General features: G+C 48.6%; 1 protein-coding gene across 6 annotated transcripts in view; it reads right to left on the minus strand.

Annotated features, from left to right (window-relative positions):
* Window positions 1–22,366, minus strand: part of SETDB1 (SET domain bifurcated histone lysine methyltransferase 1) — a 29,845-nt gene extending 7,479 nt beyond the window's left edge. Inside the window, exons 1-18 of one of the 6 annotated variants that reach the window (XM_044991599.1) lie at window positions 22,196–22,366; window positions 20,000–20,216; window positions 19,080–19,252; window positions 17,880–17,917; window positions 17,515–17,614; window positions 16,814–16,984; window positions 15,168–15,369; window positions 13,277–13,350; window positions 12,612–12,802; window positions 11,184–11,313; window positions 10,564–10,702; window positions 7,877–8,035; window positions 6,253–6,861; window positions 5,325–5,441; window positions 3,669–3,838; window positions 1,786–2,417; window positions 1,150–1,178; window positions 610–742 (exon numbers count right to left, since the gene is read on the minus strand). In XM_044991599.1, the coding sequence (XP_044847534.1) occupies window positions 610–742; window positions 1,150–1,178; window positions 1,786–2,417; window positions 3,669–3,838; window positions 5,325–5,441; window positions 6,253–6,861; window positions 7,877–8,035; window positions 10,564–10,702; window positions 11,184–11,313; window positions 12,612–12,802; window positions 13,277–13,350; window positions 15,168–15,369; window positions 16,814–16,984; window positions 17,515–17,614; window positions 17,880–17,917; window positions 19,080–19,252; window positions 20,000–20,211 (3,279 nt within the window). In that variant the 5' untranslated portion in view covers window positions 20,212–20,216; window positions 22,196–22,366. Of the gene's footprint in view, window positions 1–609; window positions 743–1,149; window positions 1,179–1,785; window positions 2,418–3,668; window positions 3,839–5,324; window positions 5,442–6,252; window positions 6,862–7,876; window positions 8,036–8,969; window positions 10,234–10,563; window positions 10,703–11,183; window positions 11,314–12,611; window positions 12,803–13,276; window positions 13,351–15,167; window positions 15,370–16,813; window positions 16,985–17,514; window positions 17,615–17,879; window positions 17,918–19,079; window positions 19,253–19,999; window positions 20,223–21,401; window positions 21,423–22,195 lie in introns of those variants that run through there. The other 5 variants (XM_044991600.1, XM_044991601.1, XM_044991598.1 and 2 more) reach the window with 5 other exon arrangements.
* Between the last annotated feature and the right edge of the window lie 17 nt (window positions 22,367–22,383).

Raw genomic sequence — 22,383 nt, forward strand, 5'->3', positions numbered from 1 at the left:
AAAGACCCCAAATTCAGTGCCCAATGTTGTATGAACTATATGACACACATGAAGAGCTAAGGATCACAGAACACACGTGATCGTCTGCCCAACCTGGAGTGAACAATCTCGTACAAAAAGAAATAAGTCAGGAAGCGCCAAGATCCATCCACGTTCGCTGGAATTGCAAGAGATCAACTACATGGGGTAGGTCTATCTGACCCCAACAGATGCTCAGTGTCCTAGGGGAAGTCATAAGGAAACCTACGATCCCTGTCAACGTGCCCTGGGGACAATTCCTTCTTAACACTAATTCTGGCAATTATCTGAACCCCACGCACGTAAGAGTCCCCACCGCGGAGTCTCTCACCCCATTTAGACCAAGTCACTGCAGCTGCTTTCCCATAGCAAGCCAGAGCCTTCAAAACCCAAATACAGGTGCCTGCAATTCAAAGCAAACCCTGGAAAGACATAACCCCAAGGAACTAGCCATCATAATCCACTGGACCGGGGGTGGCTCTTAATCAGGCTGGAGCGTGTAAAGGACTTGAGTTTAAAGAGGGCCTCACGCCAACCTGCAGTGCAAACCGAAAAACCCGCAAGGCACAGGCCCTAAAGCACGATTCTTACGTCAGCTGCTTGCTGGGGAGGAGCCAAGTGCCTTTTGCTCTGATGCATGATAGTCTTGCTTGGTGGCCTCCGGATCCCCTCGAGTTTCATGGGGCTCGGATTATAGCCGTACAGCTTGCCTGTCTCGGATGCCCTGGAGGGAGCAAGAACAAAACAAGTCACCCACACCGCGTCCTAGCCAGCTCCCCACGCCGCGTCCTAGCCAGCTCCCCACCCTGCCTAGGGAGCCTCGGCAACACACTGATCCCAGGAGGGCTTCTAACAGAACTGGAGCAGGTAAGAGACGGTCACACCTGACTGTAACTTGCTAGTCTAGCCAGTCCAGTTCCGTGGCCTAACATGCAAGGGCTTCACCAGCCTCGGCAGCTTTCCCGGCCCCTTCGGTTGGCTACCATGGACCTCCCTCACTGGCTGCACCCGGAGGCCCGCCTAACTACCTGGGAGGCATCTACACACGCCAGTGCTTGCGGCAGTAAAGGTGGCTAGAGCGCACTGGTAAGCTGCAACCTTTCACTCAAATTCAAATATTTCAACACTTACATCGACAGCTTGTTTGGCTCTTCAGATTCCTGCAACATGAAAAACATAAGAGACAGTTACCACCTCTTCTGCAGGCTGCAGTTCGCTTTCCGTGAATATAGATCTAGCGTCTCAGAGACGTACAGTCCTGTCACCCCCTAGCCATAAGAGACTCCTCTGGGGACTGGTTTCCACTGGCTATACCTTCATCTGGGACTTTCCACAAGGGCTTAGTTTTCAATCTCATTTCCATGAAGTCCACTCACCCTGCTCAGCCCAGGTTTAAATCTGTCCTCCAGGGATTAAGTATTTTACAATATGACACTTCAACTTCCCATAGGAGACTGTTCCCCAGTCCAACAGATCTCACTGTTCAATCTTCTCCTAATTTTTCCCTTTCTTAATGCCATCCCATTCCTTCAATTACTAGCCCTTGGATCACTCCAATCCCTCGCTGCTTCTACCCTTTAGACAGCTACATTCCTGTTCGTGGCCGCTTAGCCAAGTAATTAGCTCAGCCTTGGGATCCAGGCATGGCTGGTCCAGACATTCCCCTTCTCTGCACCTCATCTATAAAGAGGGGTGATGATGCTCCATCTCCCCAGTGACGGGGAACGCCCTGTACTTAGAGAATCATCACAACAGCCTCTCGCTTACCTCTTTCTTCTGCATCTTTGAGTCGGCATCCAAGCCAAAGGCCTCCTTGCCCCCAAGCCCAGAGGTGGAGGGCTTGTCCCGGTCACCCAGGACTTCTACTTTGCCTGCCTTGACCTCGCTGGCCTCGTTCATCTTGAACGAGGAGGCGCTATCGTTGTCCTGGAAACTGTCCGACATGCTGTTGGAGCTCAGCCAGGAGGCCACTTTGTTTTTGGAGGTCTCCTCGGACACAGGCAGTTTGCAGGCGGCGGCCACGGCGACCTCGTCGTGGCTGATCTGCCGGGTGAGGCCGGAGTCCTTGGAGGCTGTCTCAGACAGGCCGTTCTCCTTCTGGCCCCGGGTCTGCCGGCGGGTGGCATAGCTGCGCCACACCGAGCTGGTGCTGAAATCCTCGTCCTTGCAGAAGTTGTCGTCGGAGCTGTCCTCGTTGGACTCCTCCTGCTCCTCGGTGCCGGTGTTCTCTTCCTCTTCGTCCTTCAGGTCCACGCCGCTGCTGTCGGAGGAGCACTTGGCATCGCTTTCGTAGCCCTCCTTGAAGTTCTCCACGCTCTCAATGTGATCCAGGTTGGCGAAATACTCGTCCCCCATCTCCAGCCCTTCTTTGTCGGCAAAGTCGTCCGTCAGGATTTTCCCTAGAAAACAAGCGTGGCATGAACTTTAGTGGGTGTGTTACCCCTTCCAAAGGAACCAGGCCTGGGCCTACACCCAAGCTGTGCTCTGAAAACAAAGCATGCGACGCCTGTGGCTAATCAAGGGGGGATAAAACAGCTTGGTGGGCCTGAGCGGAGCCTGGCTGACCCCCAAATCAGAGAGCAGGAAGTATAACAGCAGCTGACTAAGGCCGGTGGAGCGTTTTCCACTGAAGCTATTTTTCATTGGATAATTGGGTTTTGACTCAACAATTTAAGTGGGGGAAAAAAAAGTGTCTGGAAAAATTCAACTTTGTTAAAAAGCCCAATACCAGAAAACGGAAAGAAAACTTTTCATCTGAAATGCCACCATGGTAGTTCCAGACCTTAAGGTCCCCATTCTCCTCTACGTGCCGGGACCCCAGAGGAACTACATCTCCCACAATGCAAGTGCAAGCAAGAGGAGAGACCATGGTGTGTCATGGGAAATACAGTACAGCCCGTAGAGAGTGCGGGCTCTGAGGCAGCATTTCCAATCAGCCCTAGTGTGGAGCTTCTCCGGCAGGTCACGCCAGCAAGGAGAACCCTGTTTTAGGCACTTTCTTTGTTTTGCTGCACTTTAATGACTGCATGACAGCCCTACCCAGCCAGGGACTCTCGGAAGAGAGGACTGATTAGCCAGAGTGTCCAGTCTCTCTACTGGCTACGATATCTGGACTCATGTAGGCCAAGAACACAAGTTTGTATAAGAAACTAGCACGGAGGCAACATCAACACTCAATTATTGGCTACCCAGTGCTAGATTGTTTAAACAAACAGGAAGCAGGGAGCGGTGTAGGCGCAATGCTGCTGAATGAACGCCACAAGGGAAGCTTTCGCTCTTGGCAAATGCTTCACTTCTCAATACTGGCACCGCAGTCACCGTGGTTTCTGTATTTCCTTGTTTACGGGGAAAAGCAGGGCTTAAATTGCAGTGCATCCTTAAATGAGTTGAACATGCACGTGAGGAGGTTTGTGACAATTCTGTTAAGAGTCTGAAGTTTTGTAAAAAGAAAACCTAAGGCCGGTACCATTTTATATAAATATTTGTTTGGTTTAAGAAAGGATAGTTTAGTATTTGATTTCTGGGACTGTTGGCAATATCAGCGCTGTCTAGTAGGAGCAGACATTTCATAAGAGAGAGATCGGTGTTAGTCATGCCTCATTTTAACCAAAGGACTTCCAGGTAGATATTCAGTACCACGGCAGCTGTACCTGCATAGATGCAGACGAAAGAGCCCTTGGCAATATCGTCAAGGCAGCGGATTCCCCAACCTTTGTTCTGAGTCTTGAATAGCTGGAGTCTGACTTGGAGTCCGTGTTGTACCAAGCGATTGGTGCACATGTTCGTGTTGCATTTGCATCTCTTGTTACATTCATAGACTCTGGGAAAGGGAAAGCAGATGGTTATCGCTGCAAGTTTCAAAGCCCAGCCTGAGCTCTTAAAACACCACCAAACAGAGGTGAGGCCAGGACACTCCGTTTGCCTGGGTTGCATTTGAATCTTGCCATGTTACTTTAGCACTGCCTGGGTTTTGTAGATGTCGTATTTTGACAAGTGGGGAAATCCCAGCTTTCAGCTGTAGAGGGCACATAGCATTGGTCACGCTTGTTACAGAAACCGATTTAAAACCCACTGAGGACAGTTTTAGAATATCAGGGTTGGAAGGGACCTCAGGAGGTATCTAGTCCAACCCCCTGCTCAAAGCAGGACCAATCCCCAGACAGATTTTTGCCCCAGATCCCTAAATGGCCCCCTCAAGGACTGAACTCACAACCCTGGGTTTAGGGGGGCCAATGCTCAAACCACTGAACTATCCCTCCCCCATTCACAGCTGAAGAGCACTGGACCTATCCCTATTAGAGGTAGAGGTGGACAGAAGTCCAGACATAACCCTGTCTCTGAAAGTAAATCGCTTGCCATAAGATGAGTGATATCTAGTGACGTACTGGGGGATTTGAGACACCCCACAGAATAAGGCTGAACTGCTGTAGAATGAAATAATGCATAAATTACTTTGGTGCAGAAGCCCCCTGCTTTCTCCAATGCATTTGTGTTACTAATACCAATAAATAAATCAGCAGTAGGTTGAGAATTCAGGGACAGCATTACTATAAAAATAAACCTCAACTGCAGCTGACTTGTCGGTCCACTACAATTTAGCAACTGTTCTACTGTGCCCATCACCATAGTACCTGAGTGCCTTCCCTTAGAGCATTTAGCAATGTGACAGACAGCTCATGCATTGATTGCATTCACCACATTCAGCTCTGCAATTAATCTGAGCAGGTTACAGAATATCCAGCCGGCAGCATTTGACTGCCACAGATGCTGAACTCCTCCCTGGTGCCGTGTCTAGGACCAATTTGCCATGGAGCCTTAGCAATACCTTGGGCTTGTACAGTCTAATCAGAGGTGCTCAAAGTGCTTTACGGCGAAGTTCGTTTTGCAACAACACATGACAGGAAGAACTGCACTATAGGGAAGTTTCTTGCGGGCAGGATGGTGCACTGGTTATGACACTAGTCTGGGACTCGGGAGACCCAGCTTCAATTCCCTGTTTCATCACAGATTTCTTGTGAGACTAGGTGCAAATCACGTAAGCCTGTGCCTCAGTTTCCCCATCTGTAAAATAGGAATGATGTCATGCCCTACTTCTGGGGTTGGGTTTTTTGGCTGAAAATAACTACATTAAAACTGTGAGGTACTCGATGACTACAGTGATGAGAGTCAGACGTGTCTTGTCCAATGCCAGGAGTTAGCGGAAGAGCCAGGAACAGAACCCAGGAGTTCCGATGGGTGCCCCTAGCTCGTGCCCATGCTGGTCTCAGAAACCCAGCGTAAGGAAAGCACCGTGCCACTCTACTCACCCTGTGGGGAGGCACTCCTCCAGCCTCTTGTGCTGGTAGCCAGAATTGGGGTTGATCTGCCCACCGGGGGTGCAGCCTGTTGCTTGGACTGTCAGCTGGTGGCAGGCGCATTTAGATCTGAAGTCACAAATCCCCCCCCAAAGGATTGATTTTACACCAGTTTTGAGAGAAGTCACAACTTTCAAGTCACATACACGTGAGGGGGGCTGAACATTTGGGACTCTCAGTAAACGGTGCCACAGCCCCGCCACTTACTCTGATGTCAGGTTACCGTCAAACATTGGCTTGCAACAGAGCCTCTGTCCTGCTGCACATGCACAGATGACTTGAGCCACACTGCAGAGCCAACGTTTACCCCAAACATTTAACACTGCTTCCCCCAGGAGCAGGGGATGCAGGATGCTAGCCAAGAGCAATCCTGAGGCAGTGAGATCAGAGCCATAATCTGAGACTTTGGTACATGCAAAAGAAATGAGAACAAACAAAATGCTATTGTGGGCTGGATCGTGGGAACCCCACACTCAAGCGGCCTCCAACCCTAACCTGCACTCGCACAAGGGGAAACAATTTTTGAGACAATCGGAATAAAGAGGTGGATTTTAGAATTCCTGGGAATGGGCTGAGAAACAGTAACTTAAGCCTCAACCTTCCGACAGCAGTGCTACTGCCACACCTTATTATATATAAAGCATCCCCTCTGCTGCTGCTGCAGTCAGTTGGAGGCTCAAGCCAAGTACCCTAGAACTGCGATCAGTGTTCTCCATAGGGAGCCCCGGGCCTCTGAGATTTGCCTCCTTACCACCACCCACATACTACGTGTAACCAAGCCAGGTGCTGGTAACATTCAGGCCACGCAGCAAGGCCTATTTGCAGAGCCTTTCCTCTGTGTGTGGCCCAGAGACGTGAGGAATTGCATAGAGTCACCTACTTGTCTCTGCAGCCATCTTTACAGTCGCAGCCCACGAGGAACTCCCAGCCGGTGTTGATGTAGACTCCTTTCCCCGGGATGCGCTCCTTGCTATACGCCACCTGCGGAGGAGGGGTGGTGTCTATCTCGTTGACACAGGACAGCGGCACGTCCTCCTTGCCTTTGGTGATGTCTGCAATGTAGTAGAAGGGCTTGTAGGGCTGGAACTTGCGGTCCACCAGCACGTAGGGGTCTAGGCAGAACATCTCCAGGAAGAGGAAGTCGCAGTCCGTCTCGAAGATGTAGCGCTCGATCTCCTGCATGGTGCGCAGGCACAGCCCACACGGCGTCTTGTAGATGACGTGGAAGCCCATCTTGCGGTTGACGCGGCGGCGGGCGGTCATGCGCCGGAAGTCGTAGAGAAGCGGGATGAGGAGGGGGTTCTTGCTGCGGTACTGGTCGCTCCGGATGGGGCGGACCCGCGACAGGCAGGCGTAGCTGCAGACGTGGGGCAGGTAAAAGAGCTTCTCCATCGGGGCCCGGTATGAGGGCTCATTGGGCACCCGGTCCATCATGCCGTGGAACGGCTGCACTGCGCTGCTGCCTGGCTGGCCACTGGAATAGCTTCCACTGGGGAGAGAGGGACAGCAAATAAGATACACTAAGGATCCTCCCCCTGGAGAAAAGCAACACCAACAGCTTGATTTGGCACATGAAGCCCTCCTCAGAGACACCGTCAGGCAGGCTCACAAGGGAAGCACCACTGACTACACTGAGCAAAAAGCCACAGGGAATAGGGGGATGACCCTACGGTGGCTGAGGATGGACAAGATTTTCAACTCTATACTGGGAGCTGCCTAGTCCACCTGCACCATCGTAAAGAGCGACCAGGGCTTCTCATTAGTAGGATTACCACGGCACTTAAGAGCCTTGGGCATGGACCAGGAGCCTAACGTACTAGGCTAGGAGTGGCCAACGGAGCCACATGCGGCTCTCCAGAAGTGAATGCAGCAGACCCTCGCCGGAACGCGTGCGGATTCTTTTAGAACATGGTCACGGCCATGGCTCCCACGTGTAAATATTTACATTGGTTGTCATGGTAATGCAGTCCCTGCGTTAACGCGGGTCCACGCATGGATCCCGATTCCCGCCTTCTAGCGGGGGGCTGGTGTACGCGGCTCCTTGTATAGGAACCGACTCTAGGGCTGGAGCTACAGGTGCCAACTTTCCAATGTGCCCGCGGGGGGGGTGCTCACTGCTCGGGCCCTGGCCCTGCCCCCATTCCCCCCCTTCCCCTGAGCCTGCCGTGCCCTCGCTCCTCCCCCTCCAGAGCCTCCTGCACGCCATGAAACAGGCGATCAGGAGGTGTGGGGAGGGAGCGGGAGGTGCTGATCAGTGGGGCTGCCGGTGGGCAGGAGGTGCTGGGAGCTGGGTACGGGTGGGGGGGGGAGCTGATGGGGGGCTGCTGCCGTATTACTGTGGCTCTTTGGCAACGTACATTGGTAAATTCTGGCTCCTTCTCAGGCTCAGGTTGGCCACCCCTGCACTAGGCGCTGCACAAACAGCAGTCCTGTGTCAAATATGCACGAGCCTAGGGATTCTGCAGCATGCATGTTAAAGGCAAACGAGACTAGAGCTTGCTTACCGATACTGCTGGTTCACTGCAGCTTTTCCCATGGGAGGAGTTTCACTTAGGACAGGAGAAGCCGGCGAAGAGTGCCCAGACCCCACAGAGCCAGGACGGAAGGACGTGCTTTTCTTGGCCACTTGCTTTCTGGACTGAGCCAGCTGACTTTCGGGGCTTCTATACAAAGGAAGAAGAACGATGCACGATTTCAAGGCCAGATGCTCACGTGAGTGGCAGGGGTTAACAAACAGAACTTGGCACCTCAAACACTATGAAAATTCGTGATCCTGCTCACCCCACGGCAGAGCTCAGCCCACTGCTGCCTGCCAGAAACAAACTCAAGCAAAGATTTTCTGTGTGATGATATAATCTGTTCAACCCAATAGGATATGTACACTATAGGGATCCCAGGTTGACTATAAAAACTACTTTTTAGAAATGCTGTTGGCATACAGGGGATTTCTGGGGAGCGGGGTGGGTGCTTGAGAATCTTACACTAATTTCAGGCGTTTCGGAGAAACCTGGACAGCCAAAGATCCCTGGGCTGGCAGAAACAAAGCAGAACCCTTGGGATCTGTATTGGTGGCACTTTTCAGCATCAGTGAGAAATTAAAAAGTGTCCCAGCTGTAATGCTCTCCTTACCATCTCAGCTAGCAGCAAGAGTGAGGGGAATATAGGTCTCCTCTCTAGACTGAGCTGTGTGAATCAAATACAAAAGGGAAGCCCAACTGCTGAGTGAAGTAGAACATCTGTACTGGAAGATGCCGGGCGCTCAGAAGAGCGCGATTAAGTCTCATTCTTTGCAGAGATGATGGTAGTTTCCAATCCAAATTACACACCGACTGACGGAACACACCACACGTGAAACCAACCATTGTATGTCAAACACTGGGGGGGAAGGGGGCTACATTTATATAAAACAAGTTCTAAAATCCAGGACCAAGAGAAATGTTTATGAACACACAAATCCAGGGGAAAACAGCTTGCAGAAGAGACTGTTACCCTGCAGCACTTGCAATCCCAACACTGTGGCATTGCACAAGAACCTGAAAGTGAAAAACTAGAAATCAAAATAAGACCAGTGAACTAGGAGTACACAAGACACCACAGCAAAGATGCCGGTTTTTTTTCAGTTTTAATAATCATAATCATAATCTTAAAAGTCTTTACGAGTAGGATTTTTAACCCAACCATGTCCCTTTGAGCAGCAGTAATACTCGAAGTACGGAGTCTGTTTTTAGTTTATACTAGAAGCTATCGTCTTTGCAGCAGTTTGCCACACTAAAGGCAAAGGGGCTTAGAAAAACAGCTGTAGTCCGAGCCACTTATCTGCAACTATGTGCTTTGAAGACAGGATCTTTAAAAATTAATAAATAAAAAAGATTTAAGATCCCAGAGTGTCTTGCAGCCACTGCAATGACTGTTCTAGAACAGAAGAGTGCAGGTCCGACAGCTAGAGGGAGCCTTTATCCTGCAGTTTAGTGTAACAGACTATCACTCTATGGGTGGTGCTGCTTTTATCATTCCTGTAGCCTCCTCAGTTCAAGTTACTTTAATGGCAGCAAAGAAGTCCCGATCTCATTCTGAGGATGTGGCCCTGGGAGCGGAGAATGAGAAGCCAAACTCTGCATTCTTCAAGGGGGAGAGGGCACCACTTGGGAGTAGGACTCTCGCCTTGGCTGTGAAGAGGAGGAATGAAACTACAGCTTGGATCCACAAGCCTTGGGAAAGCGTTAAGGTTAGAGTGGTGTGGATTCACTAGTTGGCCACTATGTTCAGGGCAGAAGGTTTTGTGTTACACTGGCATTCGGGGCTGTAGGCAGCGGCACAGACTGTGTTACTTGCATGCTGCTACGTCTGGAAAGAATCTCGTGTATAACGCTCAACTTGCTGCACTGGTTCTCTACAAGTTGGGCACTTCTTAGCTCCCTTTTCCCCATGCAAAGCGGCACAGTCGCAGCAGAAGACGTGCAGGCAGGGTATCATGCGTCCATAAATTCTGATGGGAAATCCACAGTGGTGACAAAAGTGAACAGGGACAGTATCTTTTTCTCCTAGGAAGTTTATCTTGAAGTCCCAACACACATGCTCAGGAAATGTTGCATTCTCCAACCCACAATCTCCACTGCAATGCTGCTTCGCTCCTTCGTCAAGTCCTCCTCCAGCACTAGGATGTGCCTCTGACAGCGTCCAACTCGTGCCTCTTGTGGTGAAAGGTGCGTGTTGGATTTTGTTGGAGATTGGCCTTATCAGGTCTGGTCCGTGACCATCAAGACCAACCAATGATTCTGAATTCTCAGTGCCTTGTAAGTCAGTGAGGTCCATGAGCCCGTCAGTCCAAGTTGAGGAATGCAAAGCAGCGGGGGGCCAATGCCTGGATCGTGACATGAGGGAGTAATTCAGAGAAGCAACAAACTTTGTAACTTGGAAATACATCAAGTGTGAAGCATTAGGATTGAATAAGGACAAGAAGCTTTGCTCAGTGGGTACTGTGCTGTCAGCCTCCCCGCCCCAAGATACTCATCCATCAGCCTCCCCACATTGGAATTAAAACAATTGTGCAACCAAGAAATAAGCCAAGTGATGGAAGAAACCCACACCAGAAGACTCCTTCCCACAAGAAGGGATGGAGCCAGGAACAACTAAGAGCTGGAGCTATTTGGTGCAGCAGAGAGAGAAAGCAGAGAATTAATAAGATACTTACTCTATCTCAGCAGGCTGTGGGGAAACAGATGGTGCAGCTACAGACATTGCTTGGATTTGTTCTATAGGTTTAAACTGGGTGCTGGTTCCTGTTAATTCTTGTGTGTACTGTACTACGGGCCCTTTGCTCCTCACAGCACCTGGTGGAAGAGAGAATCTCTACTTCAGCCAAAGATTTGTGAATTAACTAACTACATGATATTGGTAGATTCCAGTTACCGCTCACAGAAAAATATGTAACTGAATTCTGAACAACAGATTGTTAAACAATCAAATCTATTCTTTGGAAAGACTTCAGGCCGACAACCACAGCACTGAACATCTAGCAAATAGCAACACTGCAGCTAGTGGGAGATGTGTAGACTCAAGAAAGGTTAAGTCCACATTAGCAAAGTTAAGACAGCAAGAATCCCATTTTCTAGAGCTGCAAGACACCGGTGTTGCCAATTATCTCCAACAGACTGGACTCTTAATGCAACTGATTTCCTTGCCAAGGCTTTAAACTAGTGAATGATGGGCCAATCTTGTAGCTCTGATTTGGTCAATGCTTCCATAGGAGTCCTGCCTGAGAAAGCAGTTTAGGTTCATGCCCCGAGACAGATACTTGGGGGAGTGACATACCAACATTGGGACGAGTCCTCATCTGCCCTCCTTGTTTCTTTTCCAGAGTGGAGGCCGTGGAGGTTTTCATGCTGAACATAGGCTCCAGCCGTGTGGAACCGCGGTAAATCCATTCACAGCGTTTGTCATCCTGTGGCAAAGAGAGAATATTGTAACACTCACAGCATCTGTCTGAGAGTCAAGACAAGAAGTGTGTGTGTTTACGGTGACGTCAAGATTTGAAGTATACATACAAAAGTGTATTAATGTTACACTATTTCCACAGTGTATTAAAACTTAGAATTTAAAAATCACAGAGCACTAAGTGTGCTCTGAATCACACAACAGGACAAGTGTGTCAAAAGCGTGCAGAAGAGTGTGCGCCCTAGAGGCACTGCATGTACAATACAGAACAGAGAGCGTGAGCTTTTTACAGCTAGCAAGGGAGGGAGACTCGTGCAAAGGAAAGGTAGAAGATGGCAAAGCTGGCAAAAGATACAGTAAGGCGGGGGAGTAAGGATTGCATTCTGAAGGGGAGGAGTAGGCGTTTTCATTTAAATGATGGCCTTGCAGGTAAGGCACTGGATTGGTACTCAGGAGAACTAGATTCTGTTTCCAGCTCTGCCACCAACTCCTTGGTGGATGCTGAGCAAGTCAACTCCCTGCGTCTCAGTTCCAAGAATAATACTTTGTTGCCTTACAAGGTGGTTGAAGGATAAATTGGTTAGTGTTTATCATCAGGATTTCACATACTATGAAGACCACACAAGACCGAGATAAGCATGGAAAGAGACAGGACATCAGGGAAGGGAGTTAAGCAGAGGGAGGGGTGGGGAACAGTAGTGTTTACTTTCTGTACTAGGACAGCAAGACTAACACTTAAGCTTCTGGTCAGTTTCACACCAGTTTTCTCACACTAGCACAGTGCTCTTATGTTTGGATTCAGGCGGCCGCTGGGAGGAGTTTACAGTCAGAGAGAAGCCAAAGCAAAAAAACTTCCCATAGACGGTTAAATAAGAAACAAACTGGTGTTATCTATTTCAATTTGAACACGCAAATCACTCCTATACTGAGCCTAAAAATGAGACATTTTTAGGAGCATTTAAGTGACCTAGGAGCCGAAGTCATTTTTGAAAACGTGACTTGGGTGCTTTGGAAAATTTGACCTGCTCTCATTTTAAACAAAAGTCTCTCAGGTGGCATCTCCAAGTCAACCTACAGCTATCCGACCATGTTCCATGCAGAACGGAGGAACTGCCAGCCTGGATCAGAGCTGAGGCCCATTTAATCCTGTATCCCATTTCTAACGGTGGTCAGTAACCAATGCACCTTTTAATTCACTTTCCATGGCAAGGAAGCTCATTTTGTCCAGCCTGACCTACTGGAGAAGGGAAGTCCTCAAATAAACCCAAGCTTCCCCCGTTCCAGGGGTAGGGGATGCTTTCATACCAGGAAGAGGATTTTGACCAGACTGCCATCCACTTCCTCCACTCTGGATTTCCACCAGGTCCCTTCCCATTCTGTTTTAATCAGCTGGCCGCTCTTCAGCAATACCATGGGACGGTTTGGGTAGGCACTGATGTACTCCTCTATGAAATCACGACAGGAAATGTCTTCTATGTCTTCCCAGGTCTTCTTTACTATTAGGAAAGAAAAAAGGGGAGAAGGCTTTTACAAAGACCTTCTCCGCAGCCTCTCTGGTGATATTCCAGATTGATTTTACATTAAACAGACAAGACAACAAAGACAGTCTAAAAGACAACGAAGGATCATAATAGAGCAATTACTGTAGTGCAAATACTTGTAATCAAAAAAATATAAAGTGAGCCCTGTACATTTTGTATTCTGTGTTGTAACTGAAATCAATATATTTGAAAAGGTAGAAAACATCCAAAAATATTTAAATAAATGGTATTCTATTATTGTTTAATAGTGCGATGAATCAAGATTAATTTTTTTAATCGCTTGACAGCCCTAGTAATAATTTGATTGTTACGCTCTGCAACTTCTTGTGCACAGCAAATCTTTCCAGGCAATGTGTTTAATTCCAACGCTAGGACAGAACCCAGCTAGAGCCCTAGCAAAGCACAGGAGCGTGCAAACAGAGAACTCACGTGGCCTGCAGATCGGGTATAGCTCCGACTGAGTGACGTAAGAAGCATAGCCATCATCGAAGAAGATCAGGAACCTGGAATTAAAAGTGTGGCAAAGGGGCCATGTATTTAATACGGCTATGAAGCTGCCTTACGTGATGAGAGTAGTGCTCATGAATGCAGCTGAAGACACCTCACCACAGCCTGTTTGTATTACTGTAGTGCCTGGGAGCCCAAGTCATGGCTAGGCACTGTACAGACACAGAACAAAGAGATGACATCTGCCCAAGAGAGTTTGCAATCAAAATTAGCCGATACTTCCACTTCCTCACCATGGATCAGGACAGCAGTGGGGATATCACACCATCACAGCACAATGGATTCCTTCCCATTTAGCCTCAGGGGGTGAGGAAAGGAGAAGCAGCGCTTCCTTCAGCGAGGCCCCAAAGATTCCCCAGCAGTGAGGAGCAACAGCAGGGCAGGTATCCCAGCGAGGACTTTTTCCCAGCCTTGGATGTGAGCACGGCAGAGAGAGGATCCACCCTCCCATTCGGCAGTACAAAGCTCTCTGCCCCAAACCACAAGGGCCAAGAGCAGAAGAAGCCGCAGTCGGAGCCGTTCCCACAGACAGGGCTTACTCCCCAGAGGCAAAAAGCACCCCCTAGCAGCACCTCTGCACCCTTGGAACACTGACATCAGAGCGTGTACTACACAACAGATCAATGGCCCCTGAGTGGCATCCCATCTCTAATCAGAGCATGCACCCAGGAAGGAGGAGTTTCTTTTCTAGGCAGTTCAGGTAAGCAGAGGGGCAGTTAGAAATTGTTCTCCTCCCCTCCCCCCCCAACAGAAACTAACAGGAACAAATCCCAGGAATCACTTTTTCCTGGGGACAGGGGCTATGGATTTATAGAGTGGAACGTGGTAGCTGTTTAATGGTAAACAGTAACACTACCCAACAGTTTTAGGACAACAGCATCTAGTTGAAGTTATATCACAAAGAGATCACTGATCACCTATAAAATAAGTTGTATTTGCAATGCAGCCTCTGAACGCAGTTAATTTTAGATAGTTAACTATTTGTTGCACACAGCTTAACACCATCAGGAATTTATGACAGAGTCATGTTTGATTAATAATCTTCTCTAAGGGAGATTCAGCCTAAACTATATTTGGAAGAAAGAACCCTGCCTAGTTAGATGTAGATTTGTGTCCCCTGTTTTAGGCCTACAATCTCTTTTCCTTAAGGGCTTCTCAAGAGAAGGGATACGGGTAATGCTGCTGGTCATTAATACTTCCATGGCCTCTATTTCTCATCATAGTGTTTTAGGGCAACAGTTGCTTTGGGCTGAGTGGAGACCAAGGGTATATGTCTACACTGGAAAAAGGTGTGTTCTTAACTTGGGTTAGCTAACCTGGGTTAAAAACCAACAGTGAAGACATGGTAACTCATTTTAGCAGATCAAATTAAGGTTTATAGGGAGCATGGGGTTGGACTCTGGCAACTAACCCGAGTTAAAAGCTGACTTGCCAAGCCTTCACTGCTAGTTAACCTGGGTTAGCTAACCTGAGTTAAGAACACACTTTGTTGTTGTTGTTGCAGTGTAGACATACCCCAACTCCTTGACCCTGTAGCAGGAGGGTCATGGCATTAGCAGGTGCAATTTGACTATCTCAGAAGAAAGTTGCAAACAGAATAGGAATTCTGACTGTATGATTAGTGGAATGGGAACGCTTCTCAGGCTATTAAGCATCAAAGATCCAAACCACTTCACTAAAAAACTGGTTCACCCAAATTCACAAGGTTTAGAATCTGAGACCCAGCCTCAACTTCCCTATAGTCTTACTATTCTACATATAACCTGCCCCTGAGACTGGGACCACCACTATGGAGGAGGTTGTTGTTTAATACCTCAGTTTATTCTTCATGTTTGGTGTTTCAGCCACAATACCAGCATAGAGCCAGACTTGATTCCCATCCTTGTATTTGGCCACAACCCGGCTTCCAACGTAGAGTTTCTCAGCAGAGGGATGATAGTCATACGCAATGTGATTGCCAGAAAGCAAACTCTTCCCTTTGTTGTCGAATTTCACTTTGAACTTCTTACCAGCACCTGAAAGGCATTTTAAAGAGGGCTACGGTCAATGAGACCCACATCACTTCACACTGAGATCCTACTACCAAAAAGAACCTCAGATTAGATTATAAAGTCAGAAGCAACCATTGCAATCATCCAGGCTGACTTCCTGCATAAAACACAATCATAGGACTTCCCTGTATTAATTACCCTTTGAACTAGAGCATATCTTTCAGCAGAAACATCCACTCAAGTCTATGATCCAAGATAGAAATGCTTAAAAGGAGTTTAATTCAGAAGATTACTAGCAAGACCACATCATTTATCATTCCCAATTAGAATATTTTGCACAGCATCTTTCCATCCAATGATGTGAAAGCACCTAGACATTCAGCCTTGGCACACCAGTGAGACACACAAGCATTATGCCCTTTTACACAGGGGGGAAACCGACAACTGTGAGGAGATACAATTTGCTCCACCATCCACTCTGTGATAAAACTGGGACTAGAATGCAGGAAATCTTGACAAAACTCCTCTGTTTTAAACAAAGAGCCCATGTTACCTCCAAGTGCGTTTGCAAATATCTGAGCACACACTGTTATTCCATTACTACTGTTAACTCTACTGCAGGAACAATTCCAGCAGTAAAAACTAAACAGAAGTTTGGGGAAAATATAAACCCTTCTACTTCAGAATATAAAACAACCTCCAATGGGGGTCAGGAAGAAACTTTCCCTGGGGACGGATTATCCCACATTTGCCTCCTGCAAGGTTTCTTACACCTTCCTCTGAAGCAGCTGGTCAGTATCAGCGACAGATCCCGTGAATAGATGGACGACTATTCTGGTCTGGTATAGTAATTCCTATGTTCCTAACAGCACAGTTGTGTCCTTGAGATGGCAGAAGTTCTTAAGAGACACAAGATTCCAGAGTCTGACCAACCCTGAGCTAAGCTATGCTAAAACGGAAGGTTCAGGCACGGTCCTCAACATCAGGTATTAGCAACAAGAAAACATTAAATAACCAGTGGACTGGCACCGATCTTTAGACTCATTTTCACCCGAAACAGGCTGCTCTGATCCATAGCTGGTGAGGAGAGCAAAGGACTATGCATTGAAACTCTTAATGTGAAGGAAAGACAGGATGGCCCTAAGGATATGGAGAGCTCAGATATGGTGACATGCAGCAGCACAAAACCTTAAGATAGCATTTAACTTGTAGGTAGCAAGTTCAAAGCCAGGCCAGATGGGAGTGTAGTTGCCACTGCAAGTCAAATAAAATGGTAGTCCAAATTTAGATGACAAGGCCACAGGACAGTAAACTGCACTGCTACTCCCCTTGCCGTACTTGTTCTGCGCACGGAAAACTGCAAATCTAGCACATGTTGGTCACTAAATTCACAATGACGCTTAGCATGCTGCATTCACCTCGAGACATCGCTGGCTAGTTTACAGCCAAGACTGTGGGTCTCACTCACCTACTGCCTGGATTGCAATCAAAATTCCTTTGTGCCACGTCTTGGTCCTCTTCTTGCCTAGGATACGCATACCAACCACCAGGTCACCGTCATTGCTGAGGTCACCCCCTGCAAGTGCAGAGCTCACCTGCTGGGACACGCCAACAGAGCTCGGTGGAGAGGACAGCCCATCTGCCCAGGAGAGAACAAAAGATAAGTCAGAAATCATTTTTCAAACCAAACTTCTTACCTATGTAACTAAAAACCACTTCAGCTTAGAGCTGGACAAGCCAGAAACCTCATTAGCTTTCCATCACTGATGCTATTTCACTCAGCCTAAGCTAGCTTCACTTTCAGGTTCTCACGCTCCAGCTCAGCGATGTTTGGGTGGCAAACCCTGAGGGCTAGGTGCAAACTAAGCCCTTTAACAAAAACACAGTGTTACGAAAGCGTTGCTATTACTATGAGGGTTTGGAAAAGATTGTCAAGAGACAAAACGTAAACTTGGGGCACAAACCACCTGATAGTTCCTTCAAGCAGACAAGTAGCGAAGAAGAGACAATGGTCTTTCTGTAACATCCTAGCGATGGAATTCTGCAATCTTCCCAATCACTTTCTATCTCAGAACAGCAGTGACCTGTCTTTGGTTGAGATAAATAGCCTGGGCACATGGCTAAGCCACTAATGGAACTGCCCTCTCACTCCCTCACATACAAACACACCTTTTTGCAGGTCCTGGGCATTTGTTTTTTTGTTAACAGCTTCCATAAATTTCTGAACATCTTGGGCAGACTTCCTCATCGCAGCCATGGCTTCTCGAAGCTACAGGGAGGGAAGAAGGAGGTAGAAATGAAGACACTTTTCAATACAAAAATTTTTTTTTTTGAGGAGTTGCAACTTCAACATGATTTATTTGTCCTACAAGTTTGTCAAGGAAGCATGAAGAAGCTCAACAAAATTTAAGATTGGCAGCTCTCCAGAGCAAGGAGTACCTTTTTTAATGTTTGCACAGCGCCTAGCACACCAGCACCCTGACCACTACTTGTAATACAAGAGGACATCACAACACAAGTCTTTTCCAACTCACCAGCGTCTGATCCTTTGAGATTCGGTTACTTGTATCACCTATATTTAAATGAAAGAAAACAGAAAAAGCACTCAAAGCTTGGAACTGATGCTGGAAAGGAGTTTAAATCAGACCACAACCTCCTCCTGCCAAGACACCAAAGCAAATGGAAGGGGGCAGAGGGAAACATCTATTCCCAAGGAGAAATATAATTTAGAATATAATTCTTTTACACATTTATTAGAAGATCCACTCTGTTAAGCCAAAGATTTACATTGGTCGTTGGAGTGGGCCACTTAAGACAAGCTTCACCGTTCTGATGAAATAAAGCCACCTCTGAGGCGAAAGGCACCAATACAGAGAGATAATTGGCACACAAGTGTTGGGGTCAACAGGCAAGGGAAAGTTTAGGGGTGGAATACCTGGACAGGCCTTAACTCTTAAGAGCTACGGAACGTTGAAAATCTATGCAAGTCATCCAGAGTCTTTACTTATAAGGACTCTCCCAAGAAATACATGCACAGTAATCTTAATGGAACTCATTTTATATACCCAAGACTGACTGGAGGGCCATGCCCATTCTTCTAGGATTAAAACGTGTAGTTCCAAGAAGTCCTGCTATTTCAAAACTGAGGCTTTATACTATTAACCATTCCTCTTCAAACAGGAAGCCCTTGTAAACAGAATCTCAGGATAACTAAGGGCCACATCCTGAGCACGTACAACACCCAGTGATTTCAGTGGGAGCTGTGAGTGCTCAGGAGCTCAGCCCATGACCCAAATTTTGCCTCATTTTTTGAGGCGAGGGGATTCCCCAGGACCCCCTCCCATTTCACCCTTCTTCTTCCCCACAAAAACGCTGTGCTTTGGGATGGGTTAACTAGCCCTTCTGGCTGTTGAGTGCTGGGTGCAGCTTATCTGCACGACTCCTGAGACAGCAGGAGAATGGGGAGGGGAGTGTCATTTGACAGCTTCCCAATTTAACTCCTTTCAATTCAGGGAACAAATGCACTGACTTCGCAAGTACCACTCTTTATTACACCTCCCACAGACTCCATGGGAGTCTCCATCTGGTCCTCCACAGCCTGAGGAAGAGTGGCCCATTCTTGAGAATGCTCCTTCACCAATTCCCCATTCCCCTTCATATTCTTTCCAGGGATACATTTTCATCTCCCCTACCCTTCACCAACCCACTCCCCAATGTCACATGGAACACTGAACTGTGCTTCCAACCCGAATCAATACTCATAACATCGTCGTCATCCTCATCTGGGATTTCGATCACTTCCGTGGGCTTGGAAGCTGAGTCCTCATCTTCAGAGCTGCTCTCACGATACTGAAGGCCCAGCTTGGAGTAGAGATCTTTTACCAGTATCTCGCATTTACCAATGGCTCTGCAGCGTATGGGGGGGAAAAGAGGGGCACAGGGAAAGCTCCAAGATGAGTACAGCTGTACCCGACCCCTCTAAGAAGGAGGAGAAGGTTTTGCACAGCAGCACCTGCTACATTAAGGGGCTACTCAGCAGTTGCTGCTATCACTAGCTCTAAGCAGAACTGTGACTTCACCTCAGTAAACAAACCATAATTAGGGGTTGGACAAACTTTAACCTGAAGGACTCAAAGCCACGACAGAATGTGGCTTTGCACGACATACACACAAACAGGTACCGAACCACACAAACTTAGTGAACACTTCCGAAAACCTGCCCACACATCACACTGAAAATCAATGGTAGAGATGGAAACAGAACCTGAGGGCTTGTCTACACTACTGCGTGGGGTTGATCTAAGATACACAACTTCAGCTACGTGAATAGCGTTGCTAAAGTTGATGTACTTAGATTTACTTACCACAGTATCTTCACTGTGGTAAGTCGACAGCTGATGCTCTCCCATCGACTCGCTTACGCTCCTCATTCTGGTGGAGTACCAGTGTCAACAGGAGAGTCGTCAGTGGTTGATATATCACATCTGTACTAGACTAGATGCGACAAATCAACCCCCGCTGGATCGATCACTGCACACCGATCCGGTGGGTAGTGTAGACAAGCCCTGAGACCCAATTCCCTGTTCCAGCATGCTCCTTGCTACCTCCACTAGCTCACTGTTCAACACAAAGCTGCCACTGCAAGCGTGCCCACCTTGAAGCATCATCAAAGAGCTGGTCGACATATGCAACTTCTGCTTCTTTCTGTTCCACGCTCTTTTCCAGCTCTTCCAGCTGCTGTTTCCGCTGCTTCACACACTCGAACTTCTCCAGCTCCTCATCAATGAATTGCTGGAGCTCTTCCATAGAGATCCCCAACTCCTCCATCACTTCTTGCTGCAACTCTGTTACTTCCGGAGAATCCATTTTTGCTAAAACCAAAGCAATAAAGAAATATGAGACAACATGCAAGGTTTCAAGGTTTTCCTCACACACTCTGTAAGCCATACCACATGTATTTTACCACTATACTCTCCTGACTACAGCACAAGACCTCATAAGCATATGAACATAAGAACCGTCATACTGGGTCAAACTAGAGGTCCATCTACCCAGTATCCTGTCTTCCAACAGTGGCCAATGCCAGGTGCCCCAGAGGGAATGAACAGAACTGGTAATCGTCAAGTGATCTATCCCCAACAGGTGCACATGAAGTGGTGCTTGAGTTGACTGAACATTTAGATGGAATCAATAAAATGTTCAACATAATTTCAAATATCAAGCTTTCTTCTCGAAGCAAGAAGCTACACTGAATACGACTATTCAGAATGCTGCTTCCAATACACCAGCAACAGAGGGGGGAAGCAGGAACACAAAGCTAGTTTTTCCAGGTAATTTTCTTTTGTTTATACAGAACCTTTAAATCAAAGTATCTAAATTTGGGGTTGCTGGAAGTGGTTGTAAATGAATTAGGGGGCTGAGGGGCCCTAAAACAGATAGAATTTCAGTTTGGACAAATTCTCCAAGCCTTCTGAACTTTCAAAGTTTACACCTCACCATCCCTAATAACCCCCACCAGTCCCCGTCATAGCCATCTGAGACACTGCTGGGCTCACTCCCATGCTAACGCAAGTTCTACTTGCCTAAGCAGAGAGAAAAAGATAACAATCTCTCTGTTGGCATCCAGTACCCCAAGCCTATGTACATGAAAATAACCCAAGACTGCTCCCCACACATCCATCCATGTAGATAACATGGATCACAACAGCATCTAGATCCCTGCCCCCAGTTCCCCCACACAACACCCACTGGCTGCAGCTCCTCCAGCCACACAGCCATCCCTCCTTCCCACAACTCCTGTCTTTCCCCTATGCCATCCCATTTCCTTTGCCACTTCCTGGCTCCAGACACCTTCTCATCACACCTCTATGCCGATATAACATGAATTTGGATATAACGCGGTATAACAGCGCTCCGGGGGGCGGGGCTGCGCACTCTGGCGTATCAAAGTAAATTTGATATAATGCGGTTTCACCTATAACGCAGTAAGATCTTTTGGCTCCCAAGGACAGCGTTATATCGGGGTAGAGGTGTACTTTCCTGACTCTCCTGCTTACCCCCTGGTCCCATGGCTCCGGCTGCCCCCCTGCCACCATCTTCTGGCTCCCCAGCTCTCACCTCAACCCCTATCTCCAGCCCCCTTGGCTCCCCAAGGTCATCTTCTCACCAGGGCTCCTGGCTCTACCCCCATCATCTCTTGCTCCCGGCCCTCTTTCCACTGACTCTCTTAAGCCATCTCGCATCTTTCAGCCCCCCCACCCCAGAGCCACCTCTTATGCTTCTACCACTCAACCAGTTCCACCCTTATGTCCCCCACTCCAGCCCCCGTCCCACTCCTTGGTTCCTGCCTCCCCCATCAGCCCCTGGCTCCCCGGAGCCTTCCATGCCCCTTCCCCAGCTCATCCCTCCCCTGGCTACCCAACCCCCTGCCTCCAGAAACCATGTGTCCCTCCCCAGCGCACCCCTGGATCCCCAGACCTCCCCCATCGCCCCCCAGAACCCTCCCCTACGTCTCCCCGACCCCTCCCCCATCGCCCCCCAGACCCCTCCCCAGACCTCCCCCATCGCCCCCCAGAACCCTCCCCTACGTCTCCCCGACCCCTCCCCAGTCCTCCCCATCACCCCCCCGACCTCCCCCATCGCCCCCCAGACCCCTCCCCCATCGTCTCCCCGACCCCTCCCCAGACCTCCCCCATCGCCCCCCAGACCCCTCCCCTACGTCTCCCCGACCCCTCCCCCATCGCCCCCCAGACCCCTCCCCTACGTCCCCCGGGCTCCCCAGCCCCCCGCCTCCAGATAAACACCCCCTCCCCCATATCCCCCTTCCCGCCCCCAGGCCTGCAGCCCTCACCTCTCCCCGGGGGGGGAGGGACAGTTTCTGAGGAGCCGCCGCCGGAACGGACCAGATGGGACGTCACGTCACTTCCGGGGACGGTAGCCGGGAAGCTCAAGCGAGCTCCGATTGAGAACGGCACGAGAGGACGCAGGTGGATGCTGCGCCTGCGCTGAACAACGCCTGGTTCGGGGGGGCTCTTAATG

Source organism: Mauremys mutica, chromosome 17 (assembly GCF_020497125.1).
Source record: "Mauremys mutica isolate MM-2020 ecotype Southern chromosome 17, ASM2049712v1, whole genome shotgun sequence".
NCBI classification, from domain to species: domain Eukaryota; kingdom Metazoa; phylum Chordata; order Testudines; family Geoemydidae; genus Mauremys; species Mauremys mutica.